The sequence below is a fragment of the Setaria viridis genome, chromosome 4 (assembly GCF_005286985.2).
Source record: "Setaria viridis chromosome 4, Setaria_viridis_v4.0, whole genome shotgun sequence".
Lineage (NCBI taxonomy): Eukaryota > Viridiplantae > Streptophyta > Magnoliopsida > Poales > Poaceae > Setaria > Setaria viridis.
Window position 1 is genome coordinate 10,024,783 of NC_048266.2, and position 26,134 is coordinate 10,050,916.

Genomic DNA, 26,134 nt, shown 5'->3' on the forward strand with positions numbered 1-26,134 from the left:
TTGCAATTCGCAACCGGGACAAAAGGGTACGTCCGCGCGGGAGACGAAAATTACCCTTTTGTCCCGGTTGCAAAGGGGGGCATTTTGTCCCGGTTGCAATTTGCATCCACGACAAAAGGTCCTTTTTCCATTTTTCGTCTCCCGCCTGTTTTTTGCAAATTAATTTTATATATGTTTTCACTAGATTTTAGGAAGGAAAAAAAAGAACTTTACATATTTCGAACATGCAAAAATATATTAAATTAGCAAGTATATTTACACTAAGTTTGAATGAGTCATTAATTCTATACTAGTTCTTTTAGTTTCTAAAATAATTATTTTACTGCATCACTATCATCAGGAAATTCAATTGATGTATGTGATTAACATTGTTCATACTGATCGAATTGATGTATATGGTTAACATTGTTCATATTGATCGAATAAATCTTCACCCCAACTAATTTAAACACACAAATTTATATATGTTTTCAACTAATTTTGTTAAAGAAAAAATAAGAACTTTACATATTTCGAGCATGCAAAAATATATTAAAAAACATATTTTGAATAATTCTTCACCTCACCAAATTTAAACACATATGAAATTATAGATACATTAAATTAAAAATTGTATCAAGTAATACATGAAATCATAGAACTTTAAAATGTAACTTTACATAATGGTGAAGCATATTTAGTGCATTACAATGTAACGTTAAAAACATTTTCTTCACGAAAGTATCTTGGTCATGATCGCAGTGTAAGTACGGAGCCTCTTCTTTGGCTAGCATGATGCTTGGGTCAACTTCAACAACGAATGGAGGTATGCCATCAAACTGATCATAATCATTTGATTGATCTGTTTTGTCCTCGACTCCCACAATTTTCTTTTAGCTAGAAACACTATGTGGCGCTTTGGCTCCCATGGCTCTTCTGAATTTTTCTTTGGTTCGCTAGACATGTCCTTCACATAGAAAACCTGATGCACATCATTGGCAAGTACGAATAGTTAATCATTGTATCCAGTCTTGGTCAGGTCCACTATTATCATTCCATACTAATCTTTGGTTACGGCAGTTAGCTTCACCCATTAGCAACGAAACAGAGGGATGTTCAGCGGTCCGTATTCAAGTTCCCATATGTCCGCTATGAAACCATAATACGAGTCCTTGCTCTTGTTGCTGTCTATGACAACTATGCGGACACCACTATTTTGGTTCGTGCTTTTCTAGTCTTGGGCTCTTGTGTAAAATGTATAACTATTTGTCTCGTAGCCTTGACATTTCACGATTGTGCTAGAAGGTCCACTGGCTAACCAAGTGAGCTATGGGTGAATCTCAGAGTTACCCATGAGCTGTTGACGCAACCAAGAGGGAAAAATATCCATGTGATGATGTATAATCTAGGCATTAGAATTCGTCGGGTGTTCGAAAACTAACATATGCTTGTGTTGCTCGATATACGGAGCCACAAAGGATGATTGTTGCAGAATAGTGAAGTGTGCCTTGTCGAACAAATCAGTATCATTGCTCAAACTTGTTTTCCTTCCAAGGGTACCCATTCCCCGCAGCCTCCCCGCATGACGTGAAGTTGGAACCCCAATCGAATTAAGTGAGTCAATAAAATCAACACAAAACTCAATGACCTCCTCCATTCCATATCTCTTGGCGATGCTTCCTTCTAGATGGGCAACATTAAGAACATAGTTTTTATAGGACTGACATGAATTTTTCAAAAGGCCACATATTGTGCAGGAATACTGGACCGAGAATAGTAATCTCTTTTACTAGGTGAACCAGGAGGTGCGTCCTAATATTGAAGAAGGATGGTGGAAATACCGACTCAAAGCTGACAAGACATTGCACCACATCATTTTGTAGCTTTACTAGCTTGGTTGGATCGATTGCCTTCTGCGAAATCGCATTGACAAATGCGCATAGCTTTACGAGCGACAATCAGACATTCTCTGGTATAATGCCCCTAAGTGCAACCGGAAGCAACTACATGTGGCAGTCATGGGATTTGAGATTTGTAAACTTCTTTTCTTTTATATTTATTATTCCCTTTATATTCGAGGAGTACCCAGATGGGACCTTGATACTATTCAAGCATTCAAACATGCTATCTTTCTCTTCCTTGCTGAGAGTGTAACTAGCAGAACGTAAGTAGTGTTATCCGTTATCTCTCTTTCCGGATGTAGGTCATCTCATTGCCCCATATGTTTTAGGTCCTGTCATACTTCCAATGTATCCTTTGAGCTCCCATAAACACCTATGAAGCTTCATCAGGTGTATCACGTCTATTGCGTTGCGGACCTCTAAGATTTCCCAATAAGGTAGCTCCCAAAATATTGATTTCTTCTTCTACATGGGTGCACATCCATTATGGTCGTTCGGAACAAGTTCGCTACTAAGACCCTTTCTAAAGACTACCCATATATCCTTCATCATCTCAAAGACACGCTTTCGATTGCGGTGTGCAGGTTTTTACGATGGTCTGGTGCCTATTTGAAATGCATCCCTCTCTTTCTCAGCGGGTGGTTAGCAGGGAGAAATCAACGATGGCCCATATAGACAACCTTCTTACAATGCTTCAAATACATGCTGCCTGTATCGTCTAAACACTGGGTGCAGGACCGATATCCCTTATTTGTTTGTCCCAAAAGATTACTCAGTGCAGGCCAATCATTGATGGTTACAAACAACAATGCTCGTAGGTTAAAGCTCTCTTGTTTATCCTCATCCCACACACGTGCACCTTTTTCCTTCCAGAGCAATAAAAGTTCATCAACCAATGGTCTTAGGTACACGTCAATGTCATTGCGGGGTTGTTTTGGGCCTTGGATAAGCATCGGCATCATAATGAACTTCTGCTTCACGCATAGCCAAGAAGGAAGGTTGACCATGCATAGGGTCACAAGCCAAGTACTATGACCACTACTCAACTCACTAAATAGATTGAATCCATCAGTACTTAAACCAAACCTTATATTCCTTGCATCACTTTCAAAGTTCGGGAATCTCTATCAATTTATCTCCACCGGGCCCCATCCGCGGGGTGTCTCAGCATCTCATCTTGCTTACGTTCTTCTTTGTGACATCGCATCAATTTAGCATTTGCCTTGTTTCTGAATAAACCCTTCAAGCATGGTATTACATGGAAATACCACATCACCTTCACAGGAACTCTCTCCTTGGGAGGCTGCCCCTCGACATCATCAAGATCATCTCGTCTGATCTTATACCACAGCGCTCTGCATATAGGACAAGCATTCAATTTCTCGTATTCATCACCATGATAGAGGATACAATCATTAGGGTATGCGTGTATCTTCTGAACCTACAATCCTAGAGGCAAACAATCTGTTTAGTTTCATATGTGGTGGACGGCAATTCATTATTCTCGGGAAGAATCTTCTTGACAATTTTCAACATCCCCTGAAATGCCTTATCGGACACACCATTTTTTGGCTTTCATTGCATAAATTCTAGTGTGGTACCTAGTTTTTTATGGCTCTACTTGCAATCTAGGTACAACAATTTTTTATGATCATTAATCATGCGCTGCAACTTTTCTGATTCCTTCACAATTTCACAATCTCTATGTGCATCCCATAGCACCTGACTAAGGTCATTAGTAGGGCCATCTTCTGCAAACTCATCTTCATCAACCTCGCCCATCGTAGTATCTGCAAAAGCTTGGCCTGCAGCCGAGTCCGGAATGTTGTTATCATCCTTCTCTTCTTCGCCGTCTTCCATTACAACCCCTCTTTCGTCATGCTTGGTCCAAACCAAATAGTTAGGCATTAAACTGTATCTAAACAAGTGGCTATGAATAGTCTCCCTAGAAGCCTATGAATAGTCCTTCTTGTTACTGCATTGGAAGCATGGACAACATATGAACCCGTTCTCTGACTTGTTCACTTTGGCCACTTCAAGAAAATAATACAAGCCATCAACAAACTCCTTGCTTCGTCTGTCCGCGTTATACATCCATTGCTGGTCCATCTGCATCGTATTACGTGGAAAATGAACATAGGGTTTCGTATAGAATTATTATTTATAATTTAGTTCTTGCATTAAACATGAGATAAATAAATTTTTGGTCAAAGAAATACAATTATTAATTGTTAAATTATAGTGGCATGAAAAAATGTAGCAATGACCAAATTTTATTTTTTTACACCTACAATTTATTTACCTTAATTTTATTGCAATGACTAAATATTAAAAACATATTTACTCTAATTTTTTCTCATACATAATATTGAAATCCTCTCAATTCTCCCTCACATTCTAGCTCAAAATCCTCTCCATTTTCTCCTTCACATTCTCCCACACATCAACTTATTTTAACTAATAGGAATCATATATAACAAGCAAACTATCCATCACATTCTAGCTCAAAAATATGTATAAATACAAATCCTCTCCATTCTCCCTCATTCTAACCAACTCATTTTTCTCCCTTTCTAAAGCATAAAACAAAACATAACAACAATAAATGAAAGGAGGATAAAGTACCTAACCTTCACAACGCTTTGGATGAGTGAAATCCCCACGGAAATGAGGAAAAAAAATTCGACCAGCACCTCTCCTAGGCTTGCTTCGATGCCATGGAGAGGAGGATGAAGCTCTCTGTCTTGTGGAGTGGAGTCGCTCGGGCTGAAGAAGGAAGAAGAGGCCTCTGTCTTGCAATTTTATAGGGGAGGAGTTTTGGTCCCGGTTGGAAATTCCAACCAGGGTAAAAACAAACCCCTTTTATCCCAGTTGGGAGTTTACTCCCGGTTGGAAACACCAACTGGGACAAAAGGCTCCTGGGAGTAAACCTTTTGTCCCGGTTGGAGTTACCAACCGGGACAAAAGGGTGAGGCTTTTGTCTCGGTTGGAGCTTCCAACCGGGACAAAAGGGGGCGCTGCTGGTGGGAAAAATCCGACCGTTACAACTGGGACTAAAGGGGGGGCTTTAGTCCTGGTTGGTATTTACAACTGGGATTAAAACTCCGCCCCAATTCAGCCTACCGTGGTGCGCCAGCTTTAGTCACGGGCCAACTTTAAACCGGGATAAAAGGGGGCGTATGGAAGGTGAGTTCTCTACCAGTGGTATAATATATTAGTTGAAGAACCATTGTTCAAAGTCTTATCCTAATGTACTAAAATACGCCTTAATAAAATGAAAAAAAGGGAGCATGCTACAAGCTGTGACAGCAGTAACTTGCCGTTCCACATTCCAGTTCTTCCTGCTTCAGGTTATTTGGTCATGCAAACATAAAGAGCCAAGACCAAGTTAACGACTAATAGTCGTTGGTTACAAAACTAATCATAGCTAGGTAGTGGACGTCCAAATCACAGAGCTAGCATATATAGATAAGTTAGTAAGGTAGTAGTTAACAAAGAAGGGGACAAGAGAGAATGCATTATATACTACAACTGTGATAGTACAAAATGGTCGGCCATTAATTCGGCATGCAGCACCTACGGCAAACGCCTGTCGATGATTTTGGGTTTTCTTTGACTTCAGATTCAAACCGGAGCACGTACACAGCTTTGTGGTCAGATATATCCTCATGGATCAATGCATTGGCTTTGTTGTTTTGGGATATGCATCCGGCCTTGTTTTTCTGGCATTGGTCTTCGTTTGGTAAACTGGCATGTTTAAATTGGCGATCAACACTCAAACATTTATATATGGCTTGCATATATTTGACGTTATGCAGTTGGACCTTTCTTTTGGACTCCACGACATACAAATGCTGACCCAACCTTTTTCAGTTAACCTGGAGGCATTAAGGCTGACTATGTTGACTAGTACTCTTATCTTTCCAAAATTTTCCTTTGCAGTTATAGCTATTAGCTATATGACTAGCTTAATTTTTTAAAGGAACTAGCCTGGATTAGATAATGCACAAGGATTGCATGCGGTGTGGTTACTGGGGTAAATATGTAGTACAAACCACCTGGTAAGTGGAAACTTAGAAACTCCCACCATGGACCAGCAGATGGGGTATGTACGGTGCAGCAGCTAGTACAATCCCTCAGACCACTTTTCTGCACTACCTACTTCCCAATAGTACTATCTCAGTGCAATAAATTCGACCTTGTAGTTGGAACTAACTTGCAAATACTGTAGACCACCTCCCTCTTGTTGACTCTGCCCGGCAGAGCCACAGGCGACCCCTACCCCCCGAATCCCGCTTTGTTAGCCCTACCATCTTGGTTGTGATCGCGGTGTAAGTATGGAGCGTCCTCTTTGGCTAACAGGATGCTTGAGTCAACCTCGACTGAAAATGGAGGAAGCTCATCGAACTGATCATAATCTTCTGGAATGTCAATTTTGTTCTTAACTCCAATGATTTTTCTTTTCCCTGGAAGAACTATGTGGCGCTTTGGCTGGTCATCTGACTTATTAGCACCCTTCTGTTTTGGTTTGCTTGACATGTCCTTCACATAGAAAACTTGAGTCACATCATTGGCTAGGACGAATGGTTCGTCTCTGTATCCAATCGTGTTGAGGTTCACTATAGTCATTCCATAGTTGTGTGTCGTTACGCCTCCTCCAGTAAGTTTCACCCATTGGCACCAAAACAGAGGGGTTTTCAAAGGTCCATAGTCGAGTTCCCATATATCCTCAATGACACTATAGTATCCGCCTTTTTTCCCATTGTTGTTTATTGCATCTATACGGACACCACTATTTTGGTTTGTACCACTATTTTGGTTTGTGCTCTTTTGGTCTTGGGTTGTCGTGTAAAATGTGTACCCATTTATCTCATATCCTTGGAATGTCGATACTGAGATAGATGGACCCCTAGCCAACCATGCTAGTTGCTCTTCAATCGTGTCATCACCCATCAGTCGTCGCTGCAACCAAGAGGCAAAAGTGTCAATCTGATGACGTGTAATCCAGGCCTCAATCTTCCTCTGGTTTGAGGACCATACAATGGTCTTGTGCTCCTCCAAGTATGGAACCACTGGAGATGATTGTTGCATGACTGTGAAGTGTGCTTTACGAAATGTACTCTTATCGATGTCCATCCAAGATTTCCTCCCTAGTGTACCCTTTCCCTTGAGTCTCCCCTCATGATGTGGTACAAGGACTCCAATCGAACTCAGGTCATCAATAAAGTCAACACAAAACTCAATGACCTCCTCTATTCCATATCCCTTTGTGATGCTTCCTTCTAGATAGGCACGATTACGAACATACTTCTTCAAAACTGCCACAAATCTCTCAAAAGGGAACATATTGTGTAGAAATACAGGACCGAGAATAAAAATCTCTTCAACAAGGTGGACTAGAAGGTGGGTCATGATAGTAAAGAAGGAAGGTGGAAAGACCATCTCAAAGCTGACAAGGCATTGCACCATGTCATTCTACAGCTTTAATAGATTGTTTGGATGGATTGCCTTCTGAGAAATCATGTTGAGGAATGCACATAGCTTCATGATTGTCATTCTCACATTCTCTAGTAGAATACCCCTTAGTGCAACAAGCAGCAATTGTGTCATCAGGATGTGGCAGTCATGGGCCTTTAGACTTATCAATTTCTTCTCTTTAATATTTATTAGTCCCTGTATATTCGAGGAGTAGCCTGATGGGACCTTGATACTATTCAAGCACTCAAACATGCTTTCCTTCTCTTCCTTGTTGAGAGTGTAACTGGCAGGATGCAAGTAATATCCATTATCTCTCTTTTTTGAATGTAGGCCATCTCATTGTTTCATACATTTCAGGTCCTGAAGTGCTTCAATTGTATCATTTGCCTTCCCATATGTACCTAGGAAGCCAAGTACGTTTATGCAAAGATTTTCATCAGGTGCATCACATTGATTGCATTATGGACCTCAAGAACTTCCCAATAAGGTAGCTCCCAAATTATAGACTTCTTCTTCCACATGGGTGCATGTCCGTCCTCGTCGTTCGAAATAGGTTGGCTACCAGAGCCATTGCCAAAGACTACCCTCACATCCGTTATCATAGAAAATACATGTTTACCATTACGGTGAACGGGCTTAGTACGGTTTTCTTCCTCCCCTTCAAAATGCTTCCCTTTTCTTTCATAACGGGTGCTTAGTAGGAAGAAATCGATGATGACACGTATACATGACCTTTCTACAGTGTTTCAAATACATGCTACAAGTATCATCTAAACAGTGCGTGCAGACTCGAAATCCCTTGTTTGACTGTCTGGACATATTACCAAGCACCGGCCAATCATTGATGGTTACGAACAACAATGCTCGTAGATTAAAAGTCTCCTTTTTGTCCTCATCCCACACATGTACACCTTCTTCCTTCCATAATAATTATGGAAAAGTTCATCAACCAACGGTCTTAGGTAAACATCAATGCTATTGCCAGGTTGTTTTGGGCCTTGAATAATTACCGACATCATAATAAACTTCCGCTTCATGCACATCCAGGGCGGAAGGTTGAACATACATAAGGTCACAAGCCAAGTGCTCTGATCACTACTAAGCTCACCGAATGGATTGAATCCTTCTGTACTTAAACAAAACTGTACATTCCTTGCATCCTTTTCAAACTCGAGAAATTCTCTATCAACTGTTCTCCACTGGGACCCATCAGCGGGGTGTCTGATCATTTCATCTTACTTATGTTCTTCTTTGTGCCAACGTATCAACTTTACATGTGCCTTGTTTTTGAACAAACGCTTCAAGCGTGGTACTACAGGGAAATACCACATTACCTTCGCAGGAACTTTCTTCTTGCTGGCTTGCCCCTCAACATCCCCAGTATCATCTCGCCTAATCTTATAACACAGCTCTTCGCACATAGGACAAGCCTCCAATTTCTCGTATTCCTCACTGCGATAGAGGATACAGTCATTAGGATATGCATGTATCTTTTGTACCTCCAAACCCAGTGGGCAAACAACCTTTTTCACTTCGTACATTGAGGACGGCAATTCGTTTCCCTCGGGAAGCATGTTCTTTATGATTTTCATTAACTCATCAAAACCCTTATCAGAAACTCCAATTTTTACCTTCTATTGTAGCATTTTCAGTGTGCTACCAAACTTTTTGTACCCCTTGCAATCTGGGTACAATAATTTCTTATGATCATCTAACATATGCTCAAACTTCTTTGACTCCTTCACATTCTCGCAGTCTTCCTTTGCATTTCGCAACACCTGACCTATATCATCGGTAGGACCTTCTTCTGCAGCCATCACTTCTTCAGCCTCGCCTATTGCAGCATCTACAAAGGCACCTTCTTAAGTACAGTCAGGAATGTAGTTACCATCTTCATGGTCATCATCATCTTCCATCATAACTCCTCTTTTCCCGTGCTTGGTCCAAACAAAATAGTTAGGCATGAATCTCGAACTGTATATGTGGGCGTGAATAGTCTTTCTGGATGAGTAATCCTTTTTATTTTGGCAAATTCGGCATGAACAACAAATGAAACCAGATGGCAGCTTGTTGGACTCTGCCAGATTAAGAGAACCATGCAAGCCATTAATATACTCCATGGAACGTTTGTCCGTGTTGTACATTCATTGTTGATCCATCTATAAAGTATTACCGAACCAAAGATATTTGATCATCCATAGAATTATACATGAAACATAACAAACATGATACAAATACCATTAAACTCAAATGTTGCTGAAAGTTTAGATAGAAATACACAAATTTAAATTACAGACCCAAACAACATGATACACTGTGACAAACTCAAATGTTGCTGAAAGTTTAGATAGAAATACACAAATTTAAATTTCAGACCCAAACAACATGATACACTACGACAAACCATCCACTGAGTACTATGTAGGAGGACTTTAAGCATCCTTAGGCGGCGAAGATGAAGGTTTCACTGATCCAGCCTCATCCTGTGGTTTATTTGTGCCTTCTGCGACGATAGTACTTAGTGGACCTGAAACCCCTAGGACTGGCGTGGAGCATAACAACCTCCAAAAGGATATTCCTGACCCGCCGCAACAGCATCTTCATGACATCTTTGCCAATAATGAAGCATTGTTTTCTCCCACGTACTCATTTTCTTTGGCTTATCATGAGGGCCAACTGTGGTTTTCCCCTTGCTGCGAGAGGAACAACGATCGCCCTCACCATCACCACTACCCCCAGCAGCAATAGCCATCTCTATGTACCATAATTTATTTAGCTCATATTTGCAAATGACTAAACTATGAACAAATTATATTTTCCCCCACAATTTATTTAGCTCAAACATAACATATAAATGAAAAATTTTCCATTGTAACTTATTCTAAAAATGACTAATTACATACCTCTATTTCATCTTATTATCTCTATATACCACAATTTATCTGGCTCATATTTGCAAATGACTAAAATATGAACAAATTATATTTTTCCCCATACTTTATTTTGCTCATATTTGTAAAGGACTAAACTATGAAATTATTCCTCTAACCTCATATCAATTTCTTTGACTAATATGAAACATAGCATCCAAAAAATTGTAGCTTATTCTAAAAATCGCAAATATGAGCTCTAAATAACACATGCATATAAATAAAAAATTTATCCATTGTACCTTATTCTAAAAATCACAAATTACTCTAGCTCTAAAGCATAAAACTTATTATACTAACTATGTATCAAGGGAGGATGAAATTTCTAACCTTTAAAACACTTGAATGAGTGAAATCCCCGCAAAATGGTGAAAAATCCGGCAGCTCCTCCCCTATTTCACCATGAATGGATGAAGCTCAAGTTGGAGGAAATGGCTCGGGCAGGAGGAAGAAGACGCCTGATTTATAGGAGAGAAGTTAGTACTGGTTTGGGACTCCAATTGGTAATAAAGATCACCCATTAGTAGCAGGTGGAGCCTCCACCCGATACTAAAGACCCTCAAGCACGTTAGTACCGGGTGGAGGCTCCACCCGGTACTAATAGGTGACCTTTAGTACTGGTTGGAGCCCCCAACCGGTACTAAAGGGGGTCACGGGGGTTCTTGGGAACTAGCAGTTAGACCCGGTACTAATGCTCACATTAGTATCAGGTCAAAAACCAACCGGTATTAAGGGTCAGGACCAATGCTCAGTTTTCCAGTAGTGATTGTAAATGCAAAGGTAGGACTAGCTTGGGCAACCCCTTTGATCATCACCTCTTTACCAGCTCTAGACAATATATCCTCTCCTTCCAGCCCTGTATCCGTGCCTAAATTTTTCTTTCAAGTATGCAAACACTTTGGTATTTGACTGCTCCACAAAGACAGGTAGGCCTAGATACCTCTCATTTACTGTCTCCCACTGAATCTGAAGTATTTGCATCACTTCCTCCCACTTAGTTCAACTTGTATTCATACTGATTACTGAGCATAATCGCAGACTTATCCATATTGACCATTTGGCCAGAGCACTCATAAAGCTGTAGAATACTTTGTAGCTGTTGTGCATCCCCCATCTGCGCGGGAAGAGCTCTTTTACGGTGCACAATACTAGGTTATACGTCTGTATTAGTATTTGAAAAGACTAGTATAAAAACATCCGACAGTCAATATTAATTGTATAATACTGAAAATTTCACCTGTGTTGTGGATAGTATATATAAGTAGTATAAGTAGAATGAGGGTATCATGGTAAAAATGTAAATTTTATCATTATAATATTTTTTTGACCACTAGCGTAAAGTCTAAAAGACTATTTCATTTCAAATATCATATTTTACAATGTAATAATTACTCCCTCTGCAAAGATTGCACTTCTAGAATTTTTAAGACATATTAAGTATCCACAAGAAATGACATGGATACCCCTAATTAAAACATTCAGTCAGCATGAACCAAATCTTGGAAAGAGAAAAAAGCTAGAAATTTAAATGTGCATGCACATTGGAAAGGTAAAATGCGTCTTGGGAAACAAAAAAATTGTTAATTAAATGACGAATGCACCTTGGTAATAGAAAAATTTAGGCAATTAAATGTAGTTGGTTCAAATGCTACAAGAGCACTCTTTTGTGGGATAAATTTTGAACTCTAAACGAGCACTTTTGCGCACAGAGGGAGTACTAAATTATCCATAACAATGAACGGTCTTATATATACTGTATATTACTAATGTATACCACTAAGTAGTAATATTATGTACAGTAAAAGAGCTCCTGTGAAAAACAAGTTCAAAAGAGGAGCTAGAGCTATAGTAGGACGACCTATATATTTTAGAGGAAGAAGCCAGGATTAGCTAATGGCTGACGGATTGCATGTAGTATGGGCGGGGCCACTGGCTATCGATCGGACATCGCTATCCGCTAGCAGCAAATGAATGCCCCCGTATATTGTTCATCTTCCTCCTCTCATCTTCCTTCTTCCTCCCACAGGTAGAGCTCCAACCCGACCTCGCACCACCACTGCCCCACAGACCGCCTCCCCTGCATCCGACGACGCCACCACTGGTGCCGCAGCCGCCAACCTCGCTCCCACTGGCCGCTTCCACCACCTGCGGTGGCCGCCGACCGACCCGCCCACCAACCACCCGCGCCGCCACCTCCGACCGGCCCTTCTGAACCACTCCGGCGCCCTTCACCCCACCACCGACACAGGACATCGGTTGTCTTTCCCCGCCCCAACCGGCGCCACCCTCGCCGTCGGACAACCCGCCACCACCGCCGGTTGCCGCAGCCCCAGGCCCTCCCTCTAAGGTCACCGGCCATGGATCCACCCCAGCAACCCCCCGACCCTAACCCCTAACCCTAAGGATTTTGTAGTATAGGCGTGTGATTGCTGAACCAATAATAAATTGGCGGGGAATACTTACCAAAGCATTTATGGTCGTTGAACAATTTCCAGTACCTGGTCAACAGAACATTAAGGACGGAGTACCGCTGCTCTGAATTAGGTTATTGTATTCACGTTGTATTCGTTAATGTGTATGCATGCATTTTAAGATTTGACCTTCAGAACAATACCCCTGCGTAGGAGTAGTACTGTTCCTCACCGAGGTACTCTTAATTTAATTTACCACACCGGTTGGTTTTGAGGAGAGAAAGGAGAGGTGGAAGAGAGAGAGATGAGATAGAATTGTATGTATTCATTACCGACCTATACGGAAAGAAATGATAGGTGGTAGAGTGAAGTTTTTAAGTAAATAATATTATGTTGAATGGCAGTATAGATACTTTTTATAGAAATCAGGAGTGCCCTAATATTCAAGAGATTAAGGTTGGTATGAAGGAGACAAACATGCGGTTCTATTGTTCAAAATTCGAGCGGGCGCGCTCGAGTCTCGTGCCAACATTTCCTTTTTCCTGGAAGGTGCTTCCCGCAAAGTTCCCTCTTCGTTTTCGGAAAATTCATCCTGGGCCCGCCCGCGCTCATGCACCCTCGTAAAGTTAGGGAAAAAGTAATTGAGGCCTAGTTCTCAATTTGGGAATGGCAAAATTGGCATTTTGCTATAAATGCGCAACTGTAGCGTTTCGTTTGTATTTGTGAATTATTGTCCAAATATTGACTAATTAGGCTCAAAAGATTCATCTCGTAAAGTACAACAAAACTGTACAATTAGTTTTTGATTTCGTCTACATTTAGTACTTCATGCATGTACCACAAATTTGATGTGATGAGGAATCTTCTTTTTGTATAGTATCAAAGTTGGAAGTTTGGAGCCAACTAAACATGGCCTGAATGTCATAAAAAATAGCTTGCCAGCGCACCTGCCTCACCCACCTCTAGCCGCCATACATTGACACAATACCTGCGCGTCTACTGTAACCTCTTCCCGAGCGGATCAGCTCGACCTCTCCAGTCGCGTCAACGGCCCTCCGAGCGTGAGCAGCGGAGCTCGTCCTCTCCGGATCCAGTCGGCAGTTGTACCAACGCCCCGCCCCCCGGCGATTCTGCTCCTAGTCAGCAGGTTCGACTCTCATCTTACAGACTTATTAGTACACTTTTGGGTTGGAGCACATCTCAGAGTTCCATTCCAGTCGAAGTCCGGACTACTCCGGAGGTGCGTGCTGGATGAGGTTTATATAGCATCCCGGTTAGATTACGACCCATTTCAAAGATCAAACTCTCAGATGTTGGAGCTCCTACCCGAGCTCTCATCCGGTTGCTCCACAAACTGCCGCATCACGCACCCTGGTTCGGAAACATCCCAAGGCCAAACGCCCCGCCGACTGCCTCCCACAGAGCGCAGCAGCAGAATGCCCCCATCTCCGGCCATAGAATCAAGTAGAGAAAGGAAGAGGAGACACCGAACCACCAGATCCATGCTACCGTCGCCTTTTGCCGCTCGCCCGCGGCGTGGCTTGCTGTAGCCTGGGGCGGCGGCCGCGCGCTTAGCTTCCGCCTGCAGGGTTCGCCCGCCCAGCTGCTGCTTGCTCCTACAGGGCCCCGCCCTGGCCTCTGTTGCCAGGCTTGTCGTCACTCGTCACTGCCTGCTTGCTAGAGTAGGAGACAGAGACACGAAGGAGGGAGGGAGGGAGGGAGGGAGAGGACACTGGAAGACGGGAATGAGAAGAGAGAAAGCGACTGAGCTGAGAGGTAGTGGCTTGCCGCTAGCTGCTGCTTTTTATTGTACATAAAATTTATTGATCATTTGCTTTTGTATTTTCTTATCAGTTTGACATGTATTTTCTTTAAATCATATTCTTTTAATTTGTGTGGATTACGTATGAACAAGAGGTGGACTGTCTTTGAAAATAACTAATTAAAATATGTGTTAAAGTAGCTATTAAAAGTAATTAATGCAACTATAGTCATTCCATAAATAATAGTCACAAATATTACTATTTACATCTAAAATGGTTAATTTGTTAGTTACAAGACATTCAAAATAAAAAACAAGTGGGTACTTCTTTTTTAAACAAAAGAAAGCTTCTATGGAAACAGGAATGTACAGTGGAGCTTCTACCTTTGATGACTACAGGAAGCAGCTACAGATTGTACTGCAGGATCCTAGTGAAGAACCCGTGCCTCTGTCACTGGATTATTTGAAAGCCATCACAGATGGTTTTTCTTCTGATCGACTAGTTGGCAGGGGTGGTTTTGGAGAGGTTTACAGGGTAAAGTCTTCTCTTTTTCTCCACCAGTTGTTTAAAATTTCTTCCAGGAATTTCAGTTTCAAATGTAAGCAGCAGGTAATAATGGAAGGCTCACGTACATGTTCTCCAGGGAGTTCTCGGGAGGGAGAAGTTTATTGCTATCAAGAAACTTTATGCTGAACATGTGGTTGATGACAGCAAATACAAAGCTGAGTTGAATTCTCTAATGAGGATACGGCACCCAAATATAGTGCAACTTATTGGTTACTGTGCCGAGACAAAGTTTGAAGCGATGCCGCAAAACGGGGAACATATTCTTGCAGAAGTACGTCAACGTTTGCTCTGTTTCGAGTACATCAGCAACGGAAGTCTTCGTGAGTATGTTCTAGGTATGATTAGTAAATATAGTATATAGTTCCTGTTTATTTAGTATTCTTTACACAATCTACCAATTTATTTACTGTAATATCACTACTACAGAAATGGTAGTTTTAACCGTACATACGGACGCGGCTCTGGCAACCTCCCTGCTTTTCGGATCTGAAAAGAAGCAATTCGCAGGGGTGGTTGGTCCCTAAAATTCCATTTCTAAATACTGATTTTTTTAAAAATAAGCAAACAAAAAAAAATACAAGAGTAAAAAAAAAGTCGCCTGCGGACCGCACCCACCACGCCCCCGAACCACACGGCACCCCGTGTGTTGCCTGCCGCCCGAATCTGCGCCACTAGCTGCCAAGCCGCGCCCCCTAGGCTAGGCACCACCGTGCGCCCCGCGCCACGTCGTGTCGCTGCACACCTTCCGTGCTCCCGCGCGGTGTGTATTTGTTGGATGCACATCGAGCGGTGCAGCTCGAGGGCATTGCTAGACTGCATGTTGATTTGTAAAAAGTATGAGTGCTAAAACGCAAAGTGCATCATCCAACGGTGAGCACAGGTGCGGGAGCACCCAAACCTTCCTCCCCTTTGATGGTGTTGGTCATATACTATAGTAGTTGGCTGTGACGATGCATGATGTCATACAAAATGGTGTTACCAATAAGGAGGGAAGGACTTGGCCTTTAATGGTTCGACCAACTACATCTCTCCCTTGATATAGGTTAGTTAGGTGGTCCTCCCCTTTATAGCTTGTGGCGGGTTAGGATCAAACCTTGTTGGAAGTGGTTAGCACCTCCCAATTAGAGTAGTGTTCACCAAGATGCTATTCCATGTTCGCCTAGGCACACATAGTCGCTAGGCGGAGGATAATACCACCTCTCCTAGGGGTGTAGGCGCCACCCTAGGCAGCGCCCGTGAATCCACAGTGAAAAATGAAGTCGCATGGCATCCTCGATGACTGCCACAACCAGATCTGCCAAACCACGAACACGAGTCGGAGGCAGTGACACCGGGCGGCACCGAAAGGGGAGGGTATGTCAGGTGGTGTTGGTGGAGGTTGGAGGCGTGGACATTGCCCAATGCTAGCGGAGGTGCGGACGATGAGATGAGGACATTGGGCCGGTAGGGGCGCAGCTATAGGGGGTGCTGCAGCACTCTCTGACCCCATGAATGTCCACGTGATGTTGGCCTCTTAATCCCGAATTTTACACATAAAACCTAAAGTTAGCTTAACTGGTAGTGTCTTAGCAACCCTTCTGAACTGGTCTCAGCTCCGCTCTTGTTGGGTGGCGGAGGCGGATGTGGGGACTTCGTGGCAGCTATGGTGGAGAGTACGTTGGGCGGCGGAGGCGTGGGAAGCGGCAAGCTCGCCTAGGCAGGGGTAGAGGCAGGGTCGAAACTTAATGGGTAGATAATGTTTGGCAGGATGGGAACCGGATAAGAGCTGGATGGCATACTTGGGCTTAGGCTGCCTTAACGGGTCTCCTTGTCTAACACAAGGCCCATTTTCATACTGCATTTTCCTTTTTCTTTAGAGTGTGTCGCACAGATGTGTCTGACACTACCTAGAAAATGCCTTGGAAACATCTAGGCTCGAGTATTTGTCAATATTGAAAGTAAACTCAAGTATTTGTCAATATGAATCTAGTGATATTTATTTTTATATTACAAGAACATATATTAATATAGAACAATTATTAGTCGAAGGCTTGCTTACCAATATGAAATATATACTTGACTTACCGAAATGAAATATGCCTACTAATTTCGGAGAGAGTAAATAATTATTTCACCCACCCACCCACACAATGCAAATTGGTCCCAATATGCTACACAAAGTGTGCGACTATTAGAACCTTTTCTGTTTATCTATATTTGTCCGCAGATCTGGATCTTGGCTGGGATAAGAGATACGCAATAATGGAAGGAATTTGCAAAGGTTTAGATTTCCTTCACGAGGAATGCAATCTTACTCATATGGATCTTAAACCTGAAAATATACTGATAGATGACGATATGGTTCCAAAAATTACTGATTTTGGTTTGTCGAGGCTGAGGGATGCACAAAAATCTCAAATTTTCACTCATACCCTTACCGGAACACTGTAAGTTACACCTCATGCAACAATACAAATGTTTCTGCTATCTTCATTGTCAGATTATCATTGAAGTGTTAATAACTTTCAAGTTGCTGGCTGCAGTGGATACATGCCACCAGAATACCTACGCGAGGGCAAAATATCTCATAAGACAGATATATACAGTTTGGGTGTTATAATGTGTGAGATAATCACAGGCGAAAAGGTGCCCATTGGCTGGAGTAGTTACAGCCCCAAGAGTATGGAATTCACAGAGAGTAAGAGCGAGACTAACCAAAAGCCATTGCTTACCACTATACCAGCCGTCATTTACTATAGGCTCTACCTCACCTATGCAAATGTTTAGGAGCTTGCGGAAGATGGATGAAAATATTTGAGAAGTCACTGAATGATGCGTCACTAAAGAAAATATATATCAAACAAGTAAAACAGCTGCTCGACATAGCCCTAAAATGTGTGGACCATGACAGGACGAAAAGGCCTGGTTCATCGGAAATACTTAAAGCCTTTTACCCTAATCCAGCAGAAAGAAGCTTGTGTGAATCAAACAGCAACTATGGACAGGTATAACCTCTCTCGTTATCATACTGCGAGCTCTCGTGTCAAACATTATTTCATCGTAGAATCGTGCAGAATAATTGCGCCCACTTTCATCCAAATAGTGCACAATTACCTTATGAATTTTGTTATCAACTGCACATATAAGGAAATTCCCCATGTATAACTGCAGGTTATCGAGCTCCTCAGTGTGCATCCGCTGCAGCTTGATTTCTCTTTGCCTGAGCCCAAAAAGCTACATCGCAGCTCATGCTCGCTGCACCTAACCAACAACATAGATGTACCTGTGGTCTTCAGGCTCTTGCCGTCAGAGAGACTATCAGCGCATTTCTTGCCGCAATCTGGTGTGGTGCCGCCGAAGTGCAGGTACACACTCGCTGTCGTAATGCATCACCAGCAAAATCCACGGTTCGGCAACGACGACTTTTTCACACTGGAAAGCACCAAAGAGAGGTATCAGGGCCTACGGATCGTCGACCCAGGAGCATTGATTACGAAAGCCAGAGAAAGGGGTCTTAAGGTGCACGAGGTGAAAATAGCTGCTGTCTGTGCACATACGGATGTGAGTTCATTCTGCTTCTCTCCGAATGAAAAATATACAAATGACTCCCCGTAAACATATGCATGTTATTTTGCACATTCGTGCAGTTCAATCTTCAAAACATCAACTAAAAATATATTCTAATATAATATTAGATTATAAAACGCAATGCATACATGCACACATACATATGTATAGTATAGGCAAGGAAATTAAAGCGCACTTTGTCGATAAGAAATTAAAGTGCATAAAGAAGTGGATAACTAGCTTCAAGACCTTTTGAAGCTAGTCGTCTTTATTATTACTAGCTCCAGAAATTATTGGAGTTAGAGCTATAGGCACATTAAAGATGTTTTGTTGAGTAATTTTGTTATTGTTTTAGATTAGAACCTAATATTAAAAAATCTTGTTTTATTTTACAAACTCCAAATCTTGTATGGATCTCAAGAGCTGGACCTTGGATTCCATGCTGCACCTAAGGTGTAGCATATATAGAAAAGGATACGAATATATATGTAAATTTAAAATAATAACTAGCATTTTTTTAAATGAACTAAGCGGACTCATTGAGGCCACCGATAGAAAGGCGATGCAGCATATTCCTATTTCACCACCAATTCCATGACTCGAGGACCGCTAAACTATTTTTAGGATATATTTAGTGGTGATATTTTAAAAAAAGTATACTACAATTACGTTAGTTAAGTATTATTTTTATTTTTATTTCACAGCCGCCAATACGTCCTAATTTAAAACCAGAGTTGGCCCGACGAGTTTCCTGGGACAGACAAGACGTAAAGCCTGAACTCAAGGTGAATGATTTTCTTTAGATTTTACCCAAATTTGTCGTATACTGGTTCCATTTCAGAAATATATGTTAGTTTATTGGTCTTTTCTGGCTTGTTTTTTCATTTATCAGATAATGCCCGCGAGATACAGTCGTCATAGTATTGAAGCCGCAGGGACAGCCATATCTGTGCATCCAACAGAGCCGTGGTGAGTGGAGTATTTTCTTTTGGCAGAGCTAAATTTCAAGCTTGCTCGCATCGCAGCAGGCCTTCAATCAGTTTAATCTATCGTGTCCTGCACATATCATGCGGGTGTGTGTGTGCTGCGGTTGTGGTGCATGTGTCTGAGTGCACGTATATCTTTGGCTTGCCCCTCACCGTCGGTTCTTTGCGGAAAGCATTCCTGCAACCTCTAATGAACAAGGTGGCTGCCAGCATGCAAAATGGAAACCTCCATTGATGAACAAAGTTGGCCGTCTCACTACGGTAAAAAAGGCCATGAACTGCAAGTGCATTCGCACCATATATAAGGTCATTGTTGGTGCAAATTCGGGGCCAACACACGAGAGCACTAGAGTGTGCGGGTCGCGAATGGCAATGTGGCTGCATAGACCGGTCAAACTAGTTGAGCAACCCAGTTGGACCGGCTCCTAGGGTTTGGCCTAGATCGATCGTTCGAGGGGATAACTACCACACTTATGTGATGAAAGACAGATAGGTTTACGAGCAAACCAGCAAAGGGATAACCAACGCAATTACATGGGGAAGAACGACTAGTTTATGAGCAAACTAGCAAAGGCCGTCGAAACTCTCGCTCGGGAGGGACCCCGTCAGGGCGTGGATGTCGCCGGCATGCTCTAGGTCGACCAGCAAGCCTAGGACGCCATCTCTGGTCGTGGACATCAGTAGACGACCAACATGAAGGTTGGAGAAGGAGTTTAGGAGATAAAAAATAAATGCATAGTAGATTGATTCCATTGGGTTCCCCTAAATCGCCCGTAGCTCTTTATATTTATAGGGTGCAGTGGGGAGATCTTGACCTAGTAGGAGTCAAAGGTTATTCAAATCCCGTATCAAAATACAACTCCTAACTAGGATTAGGCTGGTCGAACTGGTCAAATCGCCCATCCAAACTAGTCTGACAGGTCAGCACAGGGCTGAATCTTATCAGAGCCATAACTCTATCATCCGGACTTCAAATTGGACGTTCCACATATGCATTTTGATTGTCTTGACTAGACACTACTAGATAAGCGACCTTTCATCCACTCCCTTAGTACCGATCATATTTTGACCCGATACTAATGCTAACATTAGTACCGGGTCCAAATTTAGGACCCTCCGGAGGCCTTTTAGTATCGAGTCGTAACACCACCCGGTACTAAAATCCCTCCACGGGTTACTTCAAAAGGAAAGCATATCTACCTCCATCACGTGCACTGCGTAGGTGGGATGACCGCACGAGGCTTGAGGAAACCCACGAACCGCGTATGATGCGAGGCTTTGTTTTTTGGCCCAAAACAAGTTAGTACCGGTTGGTGTTACCAACATATGGATCCTTTAGTACCTGTTATTTAACCTGATACTAAAGACCCCTTTAGTACCGACATAGCAATACTGGTACAACCGGTACTAAATAGGGGTTTGGAACCGGTACTGAAAGTGAAATCCCCAGTAGTGAGGTTTACGCAATGGTTAAGAGATTTGACAATATTTGTAAAACCAGTTTGACCGGTTTATAGACCGGTTTGCCCAGATTCAGACAACATACTCCTATGATGCTAATTTTGATCGTCAACAGCCATCTACCTCTGTTTTGTACAGGCCAGTGGAGAGGAGCACCTCACCATGCATGATTCGCCCTTGCATATAAGCACCTTTCGTAACGTTGTGTGTGCGCGCATCTGACCCACATTGTAAACTCATATCCTTTTTCTTAATAAACAAAGATACACAGCTCTCCTGCATATCTATAAAAACCTTAAAAAAGAAAGTGGAGCTGGATTCCTGTTACTGTGTAGGATAATTGCATGTTGCTATCTACTTAATTTGTGAAAAAATTATACTTATCGTGATGCAGGATCCTGAGGGCATCCTTTCTTGAGGTATTCGAGGTATGGGACTACGATAGGATGGTAAGTGACCACTCGCAGCAAATTTCTTTTTGCAGAAAGGAACTTTATTGTACTTATGATCGATTCCTAATGTTTTAAATCTTCGGCTAGCTATAGCTGTTGATATATCCCGTTATAACGGTTTAATATAAAATACAGATGTTTATACTCATGTACAATATAGCTATTATAGTCTTATTTAGCTCTCTGCTATTTGTTGTTTCATAGTTCTGTTGCTAAACCCCTTATTTGGATATTTAAAACACTAATTGCTCCACACAATGAGGAACCTGAGCACACCACACAACAATTTGAGTCGTGCGTTTTCGCCAATTACTCTGTACTCATGCGATACACAATTCGTTCTCCCTTCACGTCTTAGATTTCAAAATCCGGCAACTGATCACCAAGATCCTTAATTACTTCTAGCAAAAAGTAGAGTGCTGATCGCTGCTGTCCTACGACATTCAGTCTCTCCATCCCAGGTCAGCTGTCACGTGATTCCATCCGTGCCCACTCGCAACCCGGCAACTTGTTCCTCACCCTCGTCAATGGGGAATGACCGCCTTGTAAAATGCTCATTAACCACATTTAAATGCTCATTTTAGACAATGCTTGTTCTCTTAATTATTATGTTATGGACAACAGTGTCATAATATATCAATATGGCCTTTACCCGTGGCAATGCTCAGACATATTTCCTAGTCTTTTTAAAATATGGGACTTAGAAAAGTAGAACATGCATTTCTGTGAAAATAATGATAAAAGTTTTCCACCGGATGCTATGCTTGTTACAAAATTGAAAAATTCTTTCATGTGTATTTGGGCTCAGAAAGCTACATGGTATATATACATCTTGGCGCAGGAAAAGGTGCACTTCTGTTTTGCCCAACCACAAAGAGTTACCTGGATTCCCAGGGAAGAGGCCGATATATATGGTGATGCTGATGGGCAACTAAGCCTACCACCAGGGCTACCGAAGTTTGTTTCACGAAAGAGATGGATTTTGGTTGGGTCTAGCACTGAATATGACAGACGAGATCCTGGTTACATATATGTGTACAGTTATATGGCAGTGAAAAATTTCAAGGGATCCAAAACATATATATTATCAAAAATAAAGAGTTTTAAGGCCCATGAAAGAGGTACTGTGTTATTGGAAGTCCATCCATCTCGACCGTATGTGCTGTCATCATTAGCTCATGATGATTCAATCGATGGGAATGCACCAGTGTGCAGCATTAAGCTGTGGGACTGGGAGAGGGGCTGGGATTGTGTTCAGACATTTAACACGGAAGACTTTCCACGACAACTTAAATTTCACCCAAATGACCAAGATACTTTTGTTACATTTTCCCTAAGGAAAGGTGTAAAGGTACATGAATTTTATGTTTTTATTTTTCATCATGAATGTTTTGATAAACATAATTGCAGGCCGTCCGTGTTAACATATGTTGAATGTTCTTATGCAATTCGAAGTATAGGTATGGGATATTGATTCTCCAAAATGTAAATCTACGTTGCCCGTGACATACGACGTATCGTGTTTTGATTTCTTTATTCAAGGTGGAAAGCAATACTTGATCATTGTTCGTCGCGATGAAGATAAGTCCACGGTACGTAAGGCATCTTTATTTAGGAATGAACTGGTTGTTTTTCGAATCACTGTCTACACGAAATATTGACGCAATGACTTTTTGTCCCTGAGTCAGATATGGGACTACGATACAGGGACTCTTGTTGAAACTCTGAAAGACAAGAATGTATCTACTGCTTGTTCCCATCCTGAACTTCCGGTACTAATTACAGGCTCCATACACGGAAGAGTCTCCATATGGAGCTCCAGTACGTTCAAGTATGCATTCTAGTTTCCTCACTCTACATGCTTTAATTGTGCCGTAGTTTACAACCTTAACCCTGATGACGTTGTCTTAGAGTTTTATTAGTGCACTAGTAGACTTGTACGTGCAGCACGCACGTATCTATCAAAAAATATTGCCTTTGTGATGCAGGAATAACAATGAAATTTTTGAGAAGTCAATATTCTTATATCATATAGAAACTATTAATTATTGATCCATGCATGATGGCACACGACAGCATATACAATCACAATTCAATCCGTATCATTAATTCACTTCCATTATTACTGATACCAATAATTTTTTAGGTGCGATATGATGTAGTGTTGAGTTCGCAACTCCTTGATGCATTTTATTTAGATCAGAACGGGCCTGTTATGGTCTTTGTGGTTCAAAAATTCTGTGCAACTATATTTTGTTGCTGAAAAAGAACAACCACCGTACAACAACTTAGCTGGAGGATACAAATTGGTCCAAAAATTTGTAAAATGCTCAATTTAGTACAATAACTTAACAAGTGGGTGCAGATTAGTCCAACAACTTGTATTATACTCAATTTATTGTAATTACTTGGCAAATTATTGCACCTACAGTCCAAACGTTACAATAACAATGTATTAAGCAAAGTAGATGGATATGTGAATTTTCTTCCAATCAATAATTCTTAATTTTTGTCAATAAAAGTTATTGATCGTGACCAGGATGTTGCTTCTTAACTATCTACATAACTTATTTTGTGCATTAGTTAAAATTAAATAAATTTTTAGAATTACGCCTTTGGTATTATAAAAAATAAAGTCCTTAAGAGAGATTATGTGACTTTAAAAAATATTTATGCCAAACTCCCAAACTCCTAAAAGGTATTGTGTTAATATATATGTATTAACATGTTATTTTGTATAGCTGAACAATGCATATAATCAAACATTTTAAAACAGTATGAAATTAATATTCCTAACCAAAACTAAATCATTTTATAACAATTAATTATTATGAATACATAACATTAATTTCCTAAACACTGAAGGTTCTAGTCTTAGCCATACATTGGCATCACGATGCGAATATCAATGGTCAATAGATAATGCTCAATAATTTATTCTGACACGAATATGTCTTGACCTGACATTAGCAAATATGTTGCTCATTGTAACATTTGGACTGCTGATAATTCACCAAGTTATTGCACTAATTTGAGCATTTTACAAGCTCTTCAATCGACCAACCCACCTATCAAGTTATTGTACTAGATTGAGTATTTTACAAGTTATTGGATAAATTTGCACCCACCTGCCAAGTTGTTGTATGGTCGGTACAATTTACTCAATGAATTTAGTAACTTATATGACAATTCTGTAAGTCAATTTCTTTTTCTTTTACTGAGATGAGTGGGTGAAAAAGAACATAGAATGAATTGGTGAAAAGAGTGTGACGAGATGAGTGGGTGAATTCCTATATGAATTTGCCAATCACTTCTACATAGAGACATTAATGCGATGTTCGATGTTCTTCGCTTACATTATGATGAATATATTTTCATTGCAATTTTTGCTCCACATTCTTTCAGTCTTGTGGGCGTATTGAACTGTTATCTTGGAAGAGTACGTAGTGTATCCGGTGTGAAGGGATCAGAAAGGTACGTGTCTAAAAGTATAAGTGAGTGTGTGTGCGTGCGCGCGTGCGTGTGTGGTGTGTGAGCGCATGCTCTCGCGCATGTATTTGTTTACCTTTTCATTTTCTCCATGTCAAACATGTGTAATGTAGAACATGTTAAATGTTGCAGGATTGTAATAGAACATACACATGGAATTGCAGTTGTTGAAATCGGCCATATGCTAGAAAGTGAAAGACCATATGAGTCAGAGGGAAGCGAGATTTGAATGAAACTATATATATATTCTGTTGGTAAGTTGAGTACGTATGTGTCAGATGTGACATAGTAATATACGTATGTTGTTATTGATGTTCTGGAACATAACTGAGACTGTACTTAACAAAGTATCGTATTGAGTCTTTTTAGAAAATGTTACTTAGCTCCTCCCTTCGTTCCAAATTGTATATCGTTTTGGTTTTTCTAGATTTATAGATGTTATTATGCATGAGCAGTTAATAAGTGGCCGTGCATTGCCATCATCTGTATAGCTGGTACAAGGTGAGAGAGTTGCATGTGAGGACAATGGTTGTGCTGTAAGTTTCTAGAACTGATGTTCATGTTACTTGTGTCATGACCAGACACAAATGTGAAATAATGTCGAAGACACCTCCGATCCACGGTATCTGGATGCACCTGCGAGAATGTTGCAAGGATTGACAGGAATGTTCAAAGAGCACTTCACATGTCCTTACACTGTAAATAAACTTAGTTTATTTCTCAATGGATTATTTTGCAAGACCACGTTAGCAGCAGTTTACAAGTGCGCACTCACCTTTTAAGCGATGCTGCTTCCTTGATGATCGAGGATCTTGCAGAATGCGGCGAAAATGCATATATAGCATGATGTCATGATCGAATATTTACACTCTGTTGCCGGATTCGAGAATTTCACGATACAAGGTTTTTGAATGGAAATGCTGCTGCGATTCATTTGGTGGAACTTATACAATGCGGTAGGAATGATGATTTGGTCATTGGTGTATTTCCCTGCGTGTGCGTTCGGCAGTTGCTTGATCAGGCTGGTTAGTGCTTATCTGCATGAATGAAGATTGATTAGTATGTTATTGTAGAGAACATTCCCTAGTAGAGAATTGGCCTTTAGTCCCGATTGGTAGTGTGCAAATCTTCCGAAAATCCATCCGGGATAAACTAAACGGGATAAAAGATA

At 41.2% G+C, this 26,134-nt stretch overlaps 1 protein-coding gene and 1 pseudogene across 3 annotated transcripts; one reads left to right on the forward strand and one right to left on the reverse strand.

Annotated features, from left to right (window-relative positions):
• Positions 1-632: 632 nt before the first annotated feature.
• On the reverse strand, positions 633-9,175 carry LOC140222559 (uncharacterized; annotated as a pseudogene).
• Positions 9,176-13,657: 4,482 nt separating this feature from the next.
• On the forward strand, positions 13,658-25,588 carry LOC117852667 (uncharacterized). Of its 3 annotated transcripts, none has more exons than XM_034734862.2 (15): positions 13,658-13,846; positions 14,824-14,996; positions 15,106-15,364; positions 17,236-17,455; positions 17,552-17,706; positions 17,796-18,013; positions 18,180-18,569; positions 19,280-19,360; positions 19,468-19,544; positions 21,417-21,471; positions 22,283-22,825; positions 22,935-23,066; positions 23,163-23,305; positions 24,880-24,948; positions 25,096-25,588. In XM_034734862.2, exons 2-15 carry the CDS (start codon positions 14,826-14,828, stop codon positions 25,190-25,192), a joined length of 2,610 nt encoding a protein of 869 aa, XP_034590753.1. In that variant the 5' UTR covers positions 13,658-13,846; positions 14,824-14,825; the 3' UTR covers positions 25,193-25,588. The 3 variants fall into 3 exon arrangements, with proteins under 3 accessions (XP_034590753.1, XP_034590751.1, XP_034590752.1); XM_034734860.2 differs by lacking the exon at positions 13,658-13,846 and adding an exon at positions 13,885-14,475; XM_034734861.2 differs by lacking the exon at positions 13,658-13,846 and adding an exon at positions 13,887-14,475 and having other exon boundaries at positions 22,316-22,825.
• Positions 25,589-26,134: the final 546 nt, after the last annotated feature.

Bases quoted from the DNA above. Each gene is read 5' to 3' on its own strand.
- LOC117852667 (XM_034734860.2), top strand. From the start codon at position 14,445: ATGAGAAGAGAGAAAGCGACTGAGCTGAGAG. The intron at 18,570-19,279 runs GTGAGTTCATTC...TTTATTTCACAG, and splicing joins CTGTCTGTGCACATACGGAT to CCGCCAATACGTCCTAATTT. The intron at 19,545-21,416 runs GTGAGTGGAGTA...ATCGTGATGCAG, and splicing joins GTGCATCCAACAGAGCCGTG to GATCCTGAGGGCATCCTTTC.